Raw genomic sequence first — 16,085 nt, forward strand, 5'->3', positions numbered from 1 at the left:
CGACGCAGCGGTGCGCCGCGGCTCAACGGCACGTCGGCTAGATGGCCAGACGGTCGTACGTCCAGACCTCGCCCACGCGGCTGGATGGGCAAAGCCATCTCAAACCCCATCGGCGCCGATTTGGCAGGTGGAGTGACAGTCGTGACGCCATGGCGCCCACACCACGTGGCACTTCTGTGGCGGGCTTCTATGCAATTAGGTTCCATTGCGCCACCCGACGGAGAATTTTGACGCCCCGCGAGACACACTGGGTGTGGGCCTCGAGTCGCGGCCCTGGCCACTCTGCTGTTGCCCGCTTCCATCGATTGCCACTCTTTGCCAGAAGCGTCGATGCAAGAGGCTAGGGAAAGGGGGGGGAAGATGAGCACCAACTCCATCATGAGACATGCTGCGTATGGAGTCTCAGCCTCGTAGCGCTTCAGCGGCATATCGTGGCAATGGCACTGGTGAGGCCACAAGCAAGGGGCTAGGACTTGGATGTCTCATTCGCTAAAAAAAGAGGCGTGACCATCCGAGCGGCGCTGAGTCGTGTTTATGATCTCCGAGAGGGGGGGGAGTGTACGAAGGCCGGAAGAGGAACTAGCGCCCCATATAGTCAGAGGAGTGGAGTGAGCCTCGCGCCCCCCCTTCTCCCCCTGCCATCATAATCTTTGCCTTTTTTGCATCCACCCGTTGTTACGAGTTGCTTCTCTACCATTCATGCTTTCTCCATAGAACGACTCCTACCCTCTTCATCATCTATCAACGCGAGATGCAGCTCTCTCTCTTCCTCAATGCCTGCTTTCTCGCCCTCGTTGCTCTCCTAGTCACACCGTCGCAGGCGACTCCCGTGACAAGAAGCACGAGCGCGTACTGCGATGCATTCACTAAAGCCTGCTCACTATGGGCAAACACTACTTCCTCTTGCTCTTCCTCTTCTTCAGCACTAACAGTGTCGTGCAAGACATCCACGACGGATGTGACGGGAGACGTAGTCGCCCTCCTCGCCAGTCCAAACACCGCTACCCTCACCTCCACAATGTCGACGACGGTCAGCTCCACACGGACACGTACAAAGACTGTGCAGCAGACTAGTACCGTCAAGGTCAAGGTGATCAGCACTACTCAACTCACCGTCACTGCCGCTACGGTCACCTCCAAGACTACTCTACCGACGACGACGACGGTGATTAGTGTTTCTACACCATGGGTGCTTCAAAATGGTGGTGCTGTGGTGGCAGCAGTGAGCGTGGACAACGTCGTCAGCAGCGTGGTTGGCGCTGCCAGTAGCGCAGTCGCTGCTGCCACGTCTTCCGTCGCTAGCTTGGGCCAGATTGGCCACTCTGGCGAGTTCATCGTAGCCATCTCCGCTTCTGACATCATGCGTCGCGATGTCAACGAGGACGAGGAGAAGGAGGAGGGAGAGGAGGTGGAGCTGTCTGCTCGCTCCGTCAAGAAGTCAACCGCGACCAAGTCCATCGCGAGCACCTTCTGCAGCACCTACCTCGCCGCCTGTACCAGCTCTTGCTCTTCCAAGGTCAAGACCTCCACTTGCACTGCAAGCTCAAGCAGTCTCTCCTACACACTCGCCTGCAAGTGCACAAGCGGAAGCGACAAGAGTTCCTCCATTCTGGCTTCACTAGCACAGAACCTCTCGTACAGCACAAAACGCGTCACTACGACGAGTACACAAGTCTCGACGTTGACTACCAGTACTACATTGGCACCAGCGATGACAACGCAGACTGTAATTTCGACAATTGTGGATGAGGTGCCCTGGACGAGCACAATGTGGCTTAGCTCTTGGACTACTTCGACCGCTACTGTTGTTAGCACACCCGGCAGGTCCGTGAACCTACCTGCTATTACTGCTTGGTGATGAGCAGTGGAGCAACCCTACTACACCTCTATCAAATTCACTAGTCACCGCTTTACTACCTACTACCTACTACCTACTTACATATCTATCTACCTTGACTATCTACTTTCAACGGAACTTTACACCCGACTAATACAATGGCCAGCGGCACATCGCCAGCGGCCTTAATCAACAAGGGCTTCCTCTAATTCTGGCACCGGTATCTACATCAATTGTCACTCTTACACACTCATACACTTATGCAACCGTAACCGCAAACACAATAGTTCCTCTAATTTAGCATACCCATTCATTGTCACCTTAACTCTACACTCTACACTATGACATTCTTAGTAATCTTTATACCTGCATTACAATTTTAATGAAGTCATTTGTCTCTACCATCACATTTGCTGCGGCTTTTGCTCTACGTCTGCTATTGCCTTGCCTCTCTTTTGGTGTGCCCCTTCAGAATCGTATTGCGATGCTGTACTGTGTCATGCTTCTCTATCCCTTCGCATTCACTTCTTGCCAACAAACTCAACAACCGCATACGACCCATTGACTCGCCACTTTGGATCCTCCTTGGCAACCCTCTCCTCTACTCCCTCCGCCAATCCAACCACGACATCCGCTTTGCAGGTTCGCAGTGACAACAGTGGGAACGAACCAGCCAATGCGCCAATGGACGTCTCAAAGGGTGTCGTGGTAGGCCACTGCAGATCACCGGTCAGCTTACGGTAGTTGAGATCGCCCTTGAAGATGACTAGAGCGCTCTTCTCTCTGAGCTCAGAGAGGAGCCCTGGAGCCACTTGACCCATCTGGTCATATCCTACGCCTTCGGTCCAGAAGTCTCCTTCCGCGAGGCCAGTGCTCTCACCGAGCTTGGTGACGACGGGGACGGACAATTTGAACTTGCCTTCGCGGATGTACTGGCTCCACGTCGCCGCCAAGCGCTGAGTACTGCTGCTGGCTGCACTTGCAGACTGAGAGCGGAAGCCAGAGGCGGATCGTGTGGCGGAAGGTCGAGAGGCAGTGTCGCTCTTCCCCTCTTCGGCGATGGCTAGGTCCGCAAAAGAGAGAGAAGTTGAGTCGACCAGGAAGGAGCGGCTTGGAGATACGGTTCTCGATCGCGAATTCTGGAAGTAGGCCGGGTCCATGGTGAGGGAACGAGAACCAGCGGGCTGTCGGCCTCTGCCTTGATCGCTGCCGACGGCGCCTGCACTGGCCTGGAGGCCCTTGCTTCCAGCTGGCGCTGGGCTCCTCTCTCGTGAGGTACTAGCTTCCATTTTCAAAGAGCGCGAGCCAGCTGGGCGAGGGCGCTCACCACCAGTGAAATCATCGACGTTAGCCTGTCCGCGAGGACGCGACAAGGATCGCTCGACTGTCTTGCTCTCCTTTTCATCGAAGAACGTTTGCTCCTGTAGAGCCTCGATCGTGAAGGCAAAGTCCGGCGGCGTTACATCACTGACAAACCAAGGGATTGCCTTTCCGTGGAAGACCACCTCCGATGCATATCCAGCCTCCAGCAGCCAATGGCCCAACATCATGTCTGTGACTAGCTCGAATCCGGAGTTGTCCAGGACAATGTCTACACGGCCGCCCCTGCCCTGCTTCTTCGCAGCAGAAAGTTGCTTCCATGCAGAGTCGAGCGCTCCGAGTCCTGTCAAGATGAAGCGCTCTCTGCCCTTTTGAGCGTCGGCTCCGATCCCTCCAGCTTGGAGAGATTGAATGTCGGCGTGACTGAGAGATGTGAGGAGGGAGAGATCGGTAGCGTTGCCCCAGAGTGCAGATTGAGCCAGCAGGAAGAAGGTGAGCTGAGGAAGGCAGGCTTTACGGTTGCTGTCAGTATATGGGTAATGCCGTTGTAGTCCACTTGCAATGTGGACTTACCTTCATACCCTCCTCGCTTCCAGCCGCTGCCTGTCCTGAAGAAGCTTGCTTGATCAGATCCTCGAGAGTTTTGGCCAGCTGCTCAATAGCGCTTCCCGAGCTCCTGAATGCGCTCATCTTCTGGTTGGCAAAGGGGTCGTAATACTTCCAGTGCTGGGACTGGTCAAAGTAGATCCTCACTAGTCGGTACAAGTAGCATTCGGCAAACAACCAAGCGGCAGTGAACCATGTTGGCTTTTCCTCTTCGATGATGGAATTGTAGAGGTCGACCGAGGGGCCAGAATCCTGCTCCAGCTTGTGCAGGGGGTGGTCTCGACCGATATCGTGCTTGAGCTTCGAGAGCTTCTCGATGATCGACTTGGACTCGTCGACTTTTGCGCGTACATCTTGAGCCGAAGAGGAGCTAGACAATGCCGAGGCGGCCTGGTAGAGACCATCAATGGCCTGGGTCAAGATGGTGGGCCTGGAGGATGGGTGTGGGGTAGCACGGTCAGCTGTATGTGCATATGCTCAGATGCTGGGCTCGGTGTTTGATCCCCACCATCGCTTGGCAGTCGACTCGTAAGCGAAAGACTGCTTGTCTGATGCAGAGCTCGGGGGAGGTCGGGAAGAGGGAGACATGGTTGCATCGATGTGAGTGGTTGGTAGGATGTGGAAAGTGCGGGGCTGAGACTGCGAGGACGCGTTTGAGCCGCGGCATGTGACCTCGGGTAACGTGACTGGCCTGTGCGTCGCTGCATGTGTGCGCGCAGAGTCGTCCGTGCCAAGACTCAGCAGGCGGTGAGTGGATGTGGGGCTTTGGCTTTGGGGCGCACAGCCAGGCGGACGATAAGACGTCTTTTGTGCCTGCCAGTGCTTCTCTCGGGACTTTTCTGCCTGAATTGATTGCCTTCCATCCTCACCATTCCTCCCATCTCTTCCTCATCGCAATGTCGCATTTGCTAGCATCAGCAGTCTCCATGGTCAGCGGTGGGGACAGCAACGCCTCCACTTCCCACCAGCCAGGAGTATCACCGCCCCTCTCACCCGTACGAGTCAGGGATGAGGAGACTGAGCTCGCCAGCCCAGCAGCAGTTGCACCTCCCAGACCATCCCGCGATGTACCCCTTCAGAGGAGTGGCAGCGACGCAGGCAGTCTTTCGCATCCCCTCTCATCCGACAAGGGAAAGCAGGCCGCCTTGCCCCGCGTCACTTACCCTCCCGAGTCGCCCACCGACTTCAAGTCAAGTGACATGGAGCGCGGCATGGGCAGTGACCTACCCGTACTCAGCACAATGCCGTCCCGAGTAAGTGGCAACGCCATCAGCGTCACCTCGGCTTCGGACCCACTCCTGCTTCGCTCGAGGAAAGTCGAAGAGTCCGACCTGCGCTACCGTCCTACCGGTAAGGGCTTTCGAGCCAAGAAGAGTCTCCAGACATTCTACGAGGCTCAGAACAACCACATCGAGAACCTACTCAAACCTCTCCACGCACACGGTGAAGACGACGCCGAAGATCGAGCCAACAATGCCATCCAGGTCAAGTTTGCCATCTATGGTTCCTTTGCGGCCAACTGCATCCTCGCCATCCTCCAGCTATACGCCGCCATCTCGTCTCTGTCCCTCTCGCTATTCGCCACAGCAGCTGATAGTGTCTTCGACCCCTTTGCCAACCTGGCTCTTTTGCTGTTGCACAAGAAGTCGGGGAAAGTAGATGAGAGGAAGTGGCCTGCTGGTGGAAGTCGCTTCGAGAACGTGGCAAATTGCGTGTATGCCTTCCTGATGGGCTGTGTCTCCATCGTGCTCATCGTGGAGAGTATCCGCGACTTGGCAACAAACAACGAGGACAAGACGTTCAACGTTGCCTCACTCGTCGCCGTGGGAGTGGCATTTGCCGTAAAGCTAGCCCTCTTCCTCTACTGCACAGCCTATCGTCGCTTCAGTTCACAAATCGAAGTCCTGGCCATCGACCACCGCAACGACCTGGGCATCAACGGACTGGGAATCCTCACGTCTGCCCTCGGATCGAAAGTCGTCTGGTGGCTAGACCCAGTAGGAGCCATGGTCATCTCCGTCATCATCGTCACCGTCTGGTCATTCACTGCTGCTGAGAACTTCTCCCAATTGGCAGGAAAGGGTGCACCACCTGATTTCCTGCAGCTCATCACGTACAATGTCATGCTCTTCCATGAGCAGATTGAGAAGATCGACAGTGTCAAGGCCTACCACTCGGGACCTCAGTACAATGTAGAGGTTGACATTGTCATGAATCCCGACACGCCCCTGAGGGAGGCTCACGATGTCGCTCAGTCGCTGCAGGATAAGCTCGAGGGATTGCCGGATGTGGATCGGTGCTTTATCCACATTGACTATGAGACGGATCATGCGCCGGAGCATAGGAAGAAGGTGTAGAGGGTGAGAGGACCGTGAAGCAGAAGAAGCTGATCGCGCAATCGAAGGGAAGGAATGAGAGCGGGTCAGAGGAGGAGGAACTACAGGGTAGATAGTGGCACCGAAGAAAAGGCAAGTTTATAGTAGTACTCGTTAGATAATATCCGCGGCCCGCCAAATGCAAATACGACATCCCCTGATCAGTCTCACTTTGCGACTGGACCCGAGACATGAACAACCGAGACCATCTTTGAATTCTCTTTCTGTTTCTGTAGTTTCTTTTGTAAAGTTGCCCGGTGATGATACAAGGAAAGCTCGCGTCTGTCGAGTGCCATGTGGCCTGCGGTGCGGAAAAAGTCCTCTAAGGAAAGCGAAGGAAAGTAACAACAGCGTCTAGCACCCAGCGTTGCCCCATCCTCTCTGTTTTTTACTCCTCGTCCATGATCTCGTTCCGTCTCTTCAACTTGATCTTCATCCCTGAAGGCTTCGGCGGCACAGGAGCCTCTTCTTCTTCCTCTTCTTCCTCCTCGTCCTCTTCCTCCTCCTCATCGTCTCCTGCACCTTGACCATTTGCACTGGACATTCCACTCTGCCCAGCGCCAGCACTTCCTCCTCCCTCGGCTCCAGGTAGACCGCTGCCAGGTACGAGTTGGTTGTACATGGAGTCAAACGCTGCCTGAAGCTCAACAGCATCGACGTACACCCATGACCCCTCTTCATTGTACGTCTTTGCATTCGCCGCCATCAAGTGGAAGTCGTCTCGACACTCAGACACAGTCTTGTAGACTTTGTTGTCTAGTCTCCTCTTGATCTGACGTAGGGAAATGGGCTTCTGGATAATGACGTGGTAGTCGGGGTAGTCGGTCTTCTTTGGGATATCCTGGAACATCATGCTGCGTTTTCGACCAGTCTCATCGACGCAGGCCTCGGCAGCCCGGTAGCATTGGAGCAGTACAGCGGCAATGTGTTGACGGACAGGATCGTCCCCCTTGCGACGCTTGCCGCCACCGAAGCCGCCACTGTCGACGGACCCTGCAGGCGACAGGGCATTGCCACGCTTGCGCTTCCGTGCAGACCCTGCGTTCGAAGCATCGTCTCCAAAGTCATCGTCGTTGAGGTTCGAGGCACCCAGACCCTTCTTCCCCTTGCCCTTCTTCTTGCTACTGGGCTCGGGGGTCTGACTGCCGTCTTGCGTACCTTCGCCAGACAGGGCTTGCTTGATTCTGCGCTTCTCGGCCCTCTCTCGCTTCTTCTCTACCACATCGTTCAGGTCGACGTCCTCGTCTTCGAGGGCTCTGAGGAATTGATCCTCCGTCAGACCATCGTCGTAGTGTACAACAGCACGTTTGCGGATGGCTGGCTCCTCTTCGACTGCTGCCTCGAGCATCTCGGCATCGAAGTCTCGCTGGTAGAGCGCAGGAAGCTCAGCGTCCGTCAGCAGACGCTCAGGCGCCTTGCCTTTGTTGCCTGCAGCCTTCCACTCGGCTTGTTCCTGCTGGTTCCGCTCAGCGTCAATTTCCCTGAAGCGTTCCACTTCATGGTCGCCTCGAGCAAGAATCTCATTGAGCTCTTCGTCGTTGAGGTCACCTTCTTCCTCTCCGTCATCGTCGTTGTCTTCTTCCAGCATGGCTCTGAGCAAGCCTTCTCGCTCTTCGTTGGTAGCTTGGTTATCGAATTTACCGGCCTGAATGACCTTTCCGTCGATTTCTAGCTTGTGCTGAGCAGTGGCAAGAATGTGCTCCTCGACGGACTTCTCAGTGATCAGACGCAGAATTCGCACTTCCATCTTCTGACCGATACGATGTGCTCGGTCTTGAGCTTGCAGATCCTGATGAGGATTCCAGTCTGAGTCGTAGATGATGACAGTGTCAGCCGTCTGCAGGTTCAGTCCTAGACCACCCGCTCGGGTGGACAAGATGAAGACGAAGTACGGCGAGTTGGGCGCGTTGAATTCGGTCAAGAGATGCGAACGGTCGTCGGGCTTGGTGTTACCGTCGAGACGAAGGTACTGGAAGTTCCTGAAGCGGAGGAAGTCCTCCATGATGTCCATGATGGCCGTCATCTGGAAGAAAATCAGAACTCGATGCTTCGTTGCGAACAGCTTCGGTAGCAGACGATCCAAGAGCTCAAACTTTCCTGCGACACGATACAAGTCCGGTCCGTTGGCCTTGGTGGGGTTCATGGTCACTTCAACTTGTTCGAAGACGTAAGGATGATTGCAGATCTTTCGCAGCTGCATGATAGCATTCTGCAGACCACGAATACCCTGAGGCTTGCCCTTCTTGGCAGTGAGGGAGTCGTCGCCAGAGACGATCATCTTGTGCTTCTTCATCTGCTGGTACAGTTTGCCTTGCAGAGCGCTCATCTTACACTTGATGACACGTTCCACCTTGTCGGGAAGCTCCGATTCGACGTCCTTCTTCAGACGACGCAGCAAGAAGGGACGCAAGACCTTGTGAAGACGCTTGATGATCAGCAGAGCCTCTTCTTCATTCAGCTGCATGCTCGTGTCTCCGGCTCCAGCCTGTGCAAAGGGACTGTTAAACCACTCGTCGAACGACTTCACAGAGTTGAAGATTCGTGGCAGCACGAAGTTCAGCAGGGCCCACAGCTCGGGCAGATTGTTTTGCAGAGGCGTACCCGTGAGAAGCAGTCGGTATCGCGACGTGTAGAACTGCGTCAAGGTGAGAGTCAGCTTCGATTGCGTGTTCTTCATTCGATGACCTTCGTCGATGATCATGTGGACCCATTTGATCTTGCCGAGAAGGTTCTTGTCCTTGATGATGTACTCATAGGTCGTCAACAGTACTTGGAAGTCGCCCGCCCTGATGCGACTTGCAGCAGCCTTGCGGACATTCGGTGTGCCCTTGTAGGTGAGGACATTCACTGCCGGAGCCCACTTGTTGAACTCATTGATCCAGTTGGTCAGTGTAGAGAGAGGGACGATGACCAGGTAGGGCCCATGCTGACGCTTGTGCTCGATCAAGAAGGTGATCAGCGAGATGGTCTGAATCGTCTTGCCCAGACCCATCTCATCGGCGAGAATGCCGTTCAGCCTGTTGTTGTAGAGCGACACCATCCATTGGAGACCCTTGATTTGGTATTCCTTCAGCTGACCTCCAACAAGGATGGTAGGTTGCTCGGTGATACGCTCCGTAATACGATGGGCGACAGAGTAGTAGTCTGTCTTGCCCTTGTCTTCAGGTTCGTCTTCAGCCTTCTGAGCACCGAACATCGTCTCATCGACAGCAGCACCGATCTCCTGGTTCGCAGCCTGTCGAGCAAGCTCTTCTGCATGCGCAGCAGCGTTACCGGCTCGCTCTGCCGCAATAGCGTCGGCGTGCACCTCGTCGTTCTGCTGAGCCTGAATGCTCTGGGCTAGGCCAGACAGATAGGCATCAGTCTGTCTGATAAGATGCGTGATACGGGTGTCCTTGGCAGTATCGATGAGCTTGAGATACGCCTCTTCATCGTCGGCTCGCAGGGCATTCAGACGCTCCTTAGCAACTCGCTCCATTCTACGCTGCTCTTCCTTCTCGGTTTCGGTGTGGAACCGTTGCATCGCCTTGCCCATTCGCTGAGCATGCGCATATACCGCGGCGTGGGCCTTCTGCAGCTCCCGCCCGTGGTTGCAAATCTCGGTCAGGTAGTCTGTGTGTCCTTGACGAGCTTGCTTCTCGCGCACTTGACGGTTCTCCCGTTCCATTTGCTCAGTCTTGCGTGCATCTCGCAGTGTCGTCTTCTTCCATCGACGATAGCCTGTTCGGTCCATGCCCAGCGATGTGGTGTGCGAGAAACCATTCACGAGCTTCTCGCGGACCGACCGCTGCAAGTGACGTAGGTCAATTGACTTGAGCTCCAGCAACGCTTTCACCTTGGCATTGTCCATCTGAAAAGTCTTTTCCGACTGAATCATACCAGCAAAAGGGCTGCCCTCATCGACACCGGTGCCATCGTCTCCCAGTCTCTGATCAGCCTGTTCCGATTTGAGCACTCCGGCCACTGTTGGCAGCTCGGACATCGTCAAGGGAAGAGACTCGAGCTCTCTTCTCCGCTGCTCGATGCGAGCGTCAATGAAGCGATTGCGTTCATCGTAAAGGAGTTGGGGGTCGAGACCACGAGGAAGAAGACTAGGGATGAGCACACGCTGCTGTTTTGCAGCTGTGAGGTGCTCCAAGCCGAGACCGGGCTTCGAGAGATACGACCAGGGCTGCCTGTAAGCGTTGTAGGGATACACTTTGCTCTCCGGGTTGTGAGAAGGGGACGGAATGCGAGGGATGGCGGCGCCTGCCTCAGCAGCCTTTGTAGCATGTGCAGGATCAGCTGCAGCGTGAACAGCGAGAGCAGCTGCCCCGACCTTACCACCATCTCCCAGCTCGGTGAGAGGCTCCATCTTATCGTGCAAGTCCGACATGGCCTTGTCCCTGCCGAAGATGGCGTGCTGTATGTCAACCGGCACAGGCAAATTCCGCGAGATGAGCTTGAATGCCATGATTTGAGCCTTGAGGGCAGCTAATTGATCCGGAGTAAATGCTACGGGGCCTTCCTCGCTGCTAGTTGCAGCAGTGCCGTTTGGCTGTTGCTTGACTTCGGGAGGGGCAGCGGTTGGGGCTTGATCGCTCGCCTTCTCTGGTGTAGGGGCAGCAGCGTTACTCGATGTGGATGCGACTCCATTCGGTGCAGGAGATGGGGCATCCTTGGTCTGCATTGCTAGATTCTGCTGCCGATATGCCTGGTACTGCTGGAATGCGCGAAAGACCTTGAGAAGATTTGCATACTCCTGGCTGGTGTTCTCATTCTCTCCCTGACTCTTGAGAGTGCCGATTCGCTGGGAAGACAATCAAGCGCACCTCTGGGTCAGTAGCCTCGTTCATCGAGGTAGGCTGAAAGCCAATACATGCTGAGCAATACTCACATTGACGAGCTGTTGTAGCCTTTCGCGGGTCATGCCAGCAAGCATGGCTTGCATACTGGACCCTCCAGCAGCCCCCGAGGACTGCGATCCTCCGGGGTGATGGCCATTTGCAGTAGATGGCTGCTGCTGCTGTTGGTGACCGACGGCCACTCCATTTGCTGACATGGTGGACGCGATCGACTACCGAAGCGGCGTGCGCTATCGACTTCTTCCTCGCAGGGTTCTCGGAAAGAGAGAGGATGCAGAGCCGGTTGAACCGAGGCGGCGCGCGAGGCGGTCAGAGACGCGTGAGATGGTATTGATGGGCGGCGGAATCAATCTTGTCCCTGACTGAGTGCAGAGTTGCGGGATCGATCAACCCAAGTATTCAAGACTTCTTCGCGCACGAGTTGAGACCCACGCGTCAAGGTGCGACCTTGGCCGTGCAAAGACGGGAGACCAAGACTTGGGAGGGACAAGGGGGAAGGCTGAGCGATACGGACGAGGGGTCTACCCTGCTAGTCCTTGATGGTGAGGAGGGCGAGGAGGTATCGTATGAGGTGCCCAAGGGGGGAGGAGGGAGGATGGGCGATGGAGGTCCTGCAGATCTCTTTCCGTTGGTCTCGGACAAGTAGCGGACGGGGCAGCGGTGAGTCTTCGGAGGGTAGAGGCGGCTACAGCTTGAAAGGGGCGATGCAAGCAACCCACGCCATCCACCATCCCGTCGGCAGAGGAGCGCGCAATCCCTCCTCGCGTGGCATTTAGCATCCGGATGTCCCAATTGGCTGCCGGAACGGAAGCAGCAATCGCGAATGAACCTTTCTGAACGCCCGGAATAGCGTCAGTGAGTCATATCAGCGATTCCCCTTGTCTTGGGACCCCTCATCACTCGACAGCCCTCTGCACGGGTCTGCCGCCGTTCCTCCTGCGGCCTGAACAATCATGGATGAAGCCAGACCCGCTGCTTCTCGGACGCAAGGTGCGGCCGCTGTGGCAAGGCAGCATGACTACATCGTCGGCCTCGCCCTCCTGATCCTCGTCGTCTTGTTGTGGACGGCGTCCAACTTCCTCACAAATAACATCCTCACTTCAGGCTGGGACAAACCATTTGCCGTGACATACGCAAACACCTCATCTTTTGCTCTTTACCTTATACCCTTTGCATTGGCACTGCACAAGCCTAGAAGACGGAGAGTCGCAGCTCAAGATGCGAGGTCACATGACAGCGACAGCAAGGAGGATGGAGCAAGTAGCTTCTGGGCTAGAATAGGCTTCGCTCTGCCGGAGTCACCACGACAGAGGCGCGGGAGCTACTCCCGACTGGCCACGTCCGATGCCGTTGCGTACGATGGCACTATTCTCCGGCTCCCTTCACCGAGCTGTGATGCCATACGCGATGTACGGCCTCGCCTAGCGCAGGGTGGCAGGCCGTCTTCGATTGATGGAAGGCGGCCGGTGGTCAGGCTGGACGAAGAAGGTGGATCGATGTCGCCGCAAGCTCTTCCTCCGCTGACACTGCGAGAAACAGCAGTGCTGGCGGGGCAGTTCACTCTTGTCTGGTTTGCTGCCAATTGGAGTCTGACTGCTGCTCTGGGAATGACTAGTGTAGCAAGCGGCACAACGTTGAGCAGTGCAAGTGGTGAGTCGACGTGTGTGAGGTCTGCCTGGCTGCTGTTCTGTCTCCTTACCTCTTCTGGATCCCCTTTGGCTCCGCAGGTTTCTTCACACTAGGTCTGGGTAGCTTGACTGGCGTTGAGCGTGTCACGAAGGCGAAGCTTCTCGCAGTCCTTGTCAGGTGAGGCGTTTGGCGAGCGAGACTCGAGAAGCGAGTCATGAGCTGATCCGAAAGTTCCCTTGATAGCTTCCTTGGAGTGGCGCTCGTAACTCATGCCGACTCACTGCCAGAAGTAGATGAGGTGGGAGTGCAAGGTCCCGTCAATGCCCGCTTAGGGGATTTCCTCGCCCTGCTATCGGCATTCTGCTACGCAGTCTATGTCACTCTGTTGAAGCTTCGCATCAAATCGGAAGATCGCGTCTCTATGCCGCTCTTCTTTGGCTTCGTCGGGGCGTTCAACATTCTGGCAATGTGGCCTGTTGGGCTTGGCCTCCATCTTACCGGCTGGGAGACCTTTCAGCTGCCCAGTGATACCAAGACTTGGGTGGGCGTGGGGGTCAATATGGGTATCACTTTCGTCAGGTGAGTCGAGAAATGAGATGCACGCGCGGCGACCGAGTACTTTGTAGACGTCCATGCAGCTGCTGACTCGATCGCTGGCCTTTTTCACTGTATCAGCGACTTTGCCTATTTGCTCTCCATGCTCAAGACGGCCCCACTCGTCGCAACGGTCGGCCTCTCCCTCACCATCCCTCTTGCTGTCTTCATCGACCTGCTCATGGGCACGCATTCCGGAGGCACGATGGCCAACATTGGATCGCTTGCGGTACTACTGAGTTTCGTCGCGATCGGCTGGGACGATACGCACAGTGTAGGGGACGAGCGAGAAGAAGAGGACGTGATTCGGGGGAGGACAGGAAGCAGCGTCGACGAAGACGACGTTGAACGGTAGTTTTGGAGGAGTCAGCAGCAGTGCCTCGAACTGTTGTACCGCAATCTGTATTAATAGACTGGCAAATATAGACAGTGCGTACTTTGCTCTTTGCTGTTGCGCCTGCAGTAGCGGCTTCTGGTTCAAGCGGCTGATCAGTGCGCCCGTCACCGTGTAACCAAGTCGTACCTGCGGCCTCATTCGAGATCTCTGTGAGCGTGAGAACACCATTGAGCCTCGTGTGTCTTTGTCCTCTGAGTGAGCCCTGCCTGGTCTGGACAGTGCCTCTCTTCCTTGATAGCCGGCAGCTCCGTGCGCTTCTTCTTCTTATCTCTCAGCGTCGGGCTTGGGTCCGGGGAAGTCCGTGCATGCCTCCACGCGAGTCGAGTCGAGTGCCTTTGCAGCCGGGGCTTGAGGAATCAAAGGGGGAGAACCCCGCTTGGATAGCTAGGCGAGGTGGCAGGGTGCAGTCTAGACGAGGGAAGAAGAGCAGAGGAGGGCGTGTGGAAGTAGATGGACAGGAGATGCACCTCGTGCCTACCATCATTGGCCGTTGCTGACTGCAGAATCGGCTGACCCAAGGTCATGATGGCGTGGGAGGGCTACAAAGGGAAGGCCGGTCAGGGCAGCAAGGGCACACGACATCCTTAAAGTGACCTATCCCCACGCCCTCGCAGCCCCCTGAACCCCCCCAATTCACCCAGCCCTACCTTCGGCCCTCTTCTCTTCCTACCTTGCCTACCCTCTCATTTGACCGCCCATCATGAACGCTTCCAAGATGACTGGCCAAGCCATTCCCACCCTCATCAAGGTGGACCCCACCAAGCCTGCCTACGAGCAGAAGGGAATCCACAATCGCTGGCACGACGAGATCCCAGCCTTTGTCACTGTCAAGCCTGGAGACATCTTCAAGCTCGAGGCCCACGAGTGGACCGGTGGCCAGATTGGCAACAACGATGACAGTGATGACGTTCGCAACGTTGACCTGACTCGAGTGAGTTGTCCAAGAGGAGGTGCTGGGAGCGGATGAGGATCTGGAGCGAGAGCTGACGTACTGGGGTGTGGTCTGCACTTCTTCCTTTCTTGCCTTAGGTTCACAACCTGACTGGCCCGGTAGACGTGGAGGGCACTGAGCCCGGGGACGTGCTGGTGGTGGACATCCTGGACGTGCAGCCCTTCGAGGAGCACCCCTGGGGCTTCACTGGAATCTTTGAGCGCACCAATGGTGGTGGTCTCTTTGCGACCGAATTCGACTCAAAGGCCGCCAAGGCTATCTGGGATTTCAAGGGAATCTACGCCACTTCGCGCCATATCCCTGGCGTGCGCTTTGCCGGGTGCACGCACCCAGGTCTGATCGGTACACGACCCTCCAAGGAGCTCTTGAAGGAGTGGAACCGTCGAGAGGGCAAGCTGATCCATGACCACAAGGTTGATGGACAAGACCCGGTGCCAGCAGTCGCCTTCCCACCTGAGCCCAAGGGCGCCTATGTAGGACAGGATCTGCCCGACGAGGTCAAGCAGCGCATTTACAAGGAGGGAGCAAGGACCATTCCTGGCCGAGAACACGGAGGTGTGAGTATCCGAGGCAGGGCACGGGCCTCTCAGGGAGCACAATCGCGGAAACGATCTATGACGCTCACTATGACGCTGTCTCTCCTCCATTCTACAGAATGTTGACATCAAGAATCTCTCGAGAGGTTCGAGGTGCTACTTCCCCGTCTTCACAAAGGGAGCCGGCTTGAGCTTTGGAGATCTCCACTTCTCTCAGGGAGACGGTGAGGTGAGTCTGACTCGCTCGCCCGCAGGCATCCGTCGCATCCTCTTAAATCTAAACTGACCAATACTTCATCGTCTTTTGCTACTATAGATGAGCTTCTGTGGAGCCATCGAGATGGCCGGTGTTGTCACACTGCAGGTCAGCGTCATCAAGGGCGGTGTGGACAAATTCGCCATGACCATGCCCATCTTCCTGTGAGTCTTCTCGAGATTCTCGAATCGCAAGGGAGAAGGCGATCCTCACTCACTCCCTTTCTGCCCTGATGACCCCCTCCCAACAATCAGTCCCAGCCCCGTGGACCCGCAATACAGCGCCCGTATCATCTTCGAAGGCATTTCCGTCAATCTTCACACCGACGGTGAGCAAAAGAGCATGTGTGCTACAACGGCCTACAAGGCCGCTGCACGCAACTGTATCTCCTACCTCCAAAAGTTGGGCTACACTAGAGAGCAGGCCTACCTACTTTTGAGTGCAGCACCCGTCGACTCGCACGTGGGGAGCATTGTAGATTCCCCCAATGCTGCCGTTTCCCTTTCGCTGCCCACGGCCATCTTTGATCGAGACATCCTCCCGCAGGACGCTGGATTGGAGAAGAGAGACTATGGAAATGCTGCACTTAGGTCGGATGGAGTTAGGGGAATCTCCGAATAGAGGGAAAAGGGTCAAGTGACACTTGGTTTGAGGGTTTCAGCTATGCTACGCTACGCGCTTCTGTGTGTGGGGGAGAGGAGGGCTCGACGACTTGCTGTGTGTCAGAGCCGCCTCCGGT

General features: G+C 55.9%; 6 protein-coding genes across 6 annotated transcripts; 4 read left to right on the top strand and 2 right to left on the bottom strand.

Annotated features, from left to right (window-relative positions):
• Positions 1–479: 479 nt before the first annotated feature.
• On the top strand, positions 480–1,749 carry BCV69DRAFT_292766 (hypothetical protein; the record flags this gene model as incomplete). Its single annotated transcript, XM_025493812.1, has 2 exons — positions 480–1,493; positions 1,517–1,749. Exons 1-2 carry the CDS (start codon positions 752–754, stop codon positions 1,747–1,749), a joined length of 975 nt encoding a protein of 324 aa, XP_025349418.1. The 5' UTR covers positions 480–751.
• Positions 1,750–2,358: 609 nt separating this feature from the next.
• BCV69DRAFT_311081 (DUF89-domain-containing protein) lies at positions 2,359–4,351 on the bottom strand (the record flags this gene model as incomplete). Its single annotated transcript, XM_025494831.1, has 3 exons — positions 2,359–3,654; positions 3,731–4,193; positions 4,272–4,351. The coding sequence occupies 3 exons, from the start codon at positions 4,349–4,351 to the stop codon at positions 2,359–2,361; spliced, it is 1,839 nt and encodes a 612-aa protein (XP_025349419.1).
• A 653-nt stretch (positions 4,352–5,004) lies between these two features.
• BCV69DRAFT_246193 (CDF-like metal transporter) lies at positions 5,005–6,120 on the top strand (the record flags this gene model as incomplete). Its single annotated transcript, XM_025490192.1, has 1 exon — positions 5,005–6,120. One exon carries the CDS (start codon positions 5,005–5,007, stop codon positions 6,118–6,120), a length of 1,116 nt encoding a protein of 371 aa, XP_025349420.1.
• Positions 6,121–6,526: 406 nt separating this feature from the next.
• On the bottom strand, positions 6,527–11,068 carry BCV69DRAFT_246266 (hypothetical protein; the record flags this gene model as incomplete). Its single annotated transcript, XM_025490199.1, has 2 exons — positions 6,527–10,927; positions 11,015–11,068. 2 exons carry the CDS (start codon positions 11,066–11,068, stop codon positions 6,527–6,529), a joined length of 4,455 nt encoding a protein of 1,484 aa, XP_025349421.1.
• A 757-nt stretch (positions 11,069–11,825) lies between these two features.
• BCV69DRAFT_281267 (hypothetical protein) lies at positions 11,826–13,733 on the top strand. Its single transcript, XM_025491924.1, has 4 exons — positions 11,826–12,632; positions 12,710–12,788; positions 12,855–13,190; positions 13,287–13,733. The coding sequence occupies exons 1-4, from the start codon at positions 11,936–11,938 to the stop codon at positions 13,558–13,560; spliced, it is 1,386 nt and encodes a 461-aa protein (XP_025349422.1). The 5' UTR covers positions 11,826–11,935; the 3' UTR covers positions 13,561–13,733.
• A 290-nt stretch (positions 13,734–14,023) lies between these two features.
• Positions 14,024–16,039, top strand: BCV69DRAFT_281269 (Acetamidase/Formamidase). The gene is made up of 5 exons (XM_025491925.1): positions 14,024–14,533; positions 14,632–15,111; positions 15,209–15,319; positions 15,407–15,510; positions 15,601–16,039. Exons 1-5 carry the CDS (start codon positions 14,303–14,305, stop codon positions 15,965–15,967), a joined length of 1,293 nt encoding a protein of 430 aa, XP_025349423.1. The 5' UTR covers positions 14,024–14,302; the 3' UTR covers positions 15,968–16,039.
• The last annotated feature ends 46 nt before the right edge of the window (positions 16,040–16,085 follow it).

Source organism: Pseudomicrostroma glucosiphilum, assembly GCF_003144135.1.
Source record: "Pseudomicrostroma glucosiphilum strain MCA 4718 unplaced genomic scaffold BCV69scaffold_3, whole genome shotgun sequence".
NCBI lineage: Eukaryota > Fungi > Basidiomycota > Exobasidiomycetes > Microstromatales > Microstromataceae > Microstroma > Microstroma glucosiphilum.

Bases quoted from the DNA above. Each gene is read 5' to 3' on its own strand.
- BCV69DRAFT_281267 (XM_025491924.1), top strand. From the start codon at position 11,936: ATGGATGAAGCCAGACCCGCTGCTTCTCGGACGCAAGGTGCGGCCGCT. The intron at 12,789-12,854 runs GTGAGGCGTTTG...TTCCCTTGATAG, and splicing joins CTTCTCGCAGTCCTTGTCAG to CTTCCTTGGAGTGGCGCTCG. The intron at 13,191-13,286 runs GTGAGTCGAGAA...TCACTGTATCAG, and splicing joins ATGGGTATCACTTTCGTCAG to CGACTTTGCCTATTTGCTCT.
- BCV69DRAFT_281269 (XM_025491925.1), top strand. From the start codon at position 14,303: ATGAACGCTTCCAAGATGACTGGCCAAGCCATTCCCACCCTCATCAAG. The intron at 15,112-15,208 runs GTGAGTATCCGA...TCCATTCTACAG, and splicing joins CTGGCCGAGAACACGGAGGT to AATGTTGACATCAAGAATCT. The intron at 15,511-15,600 runs GTGAGTCTTCTC...CCCAACAATCAG, and splicing joins ATGACCATGCCCATCTTCCT to TCCCAGCCCCGTGGACCCGC.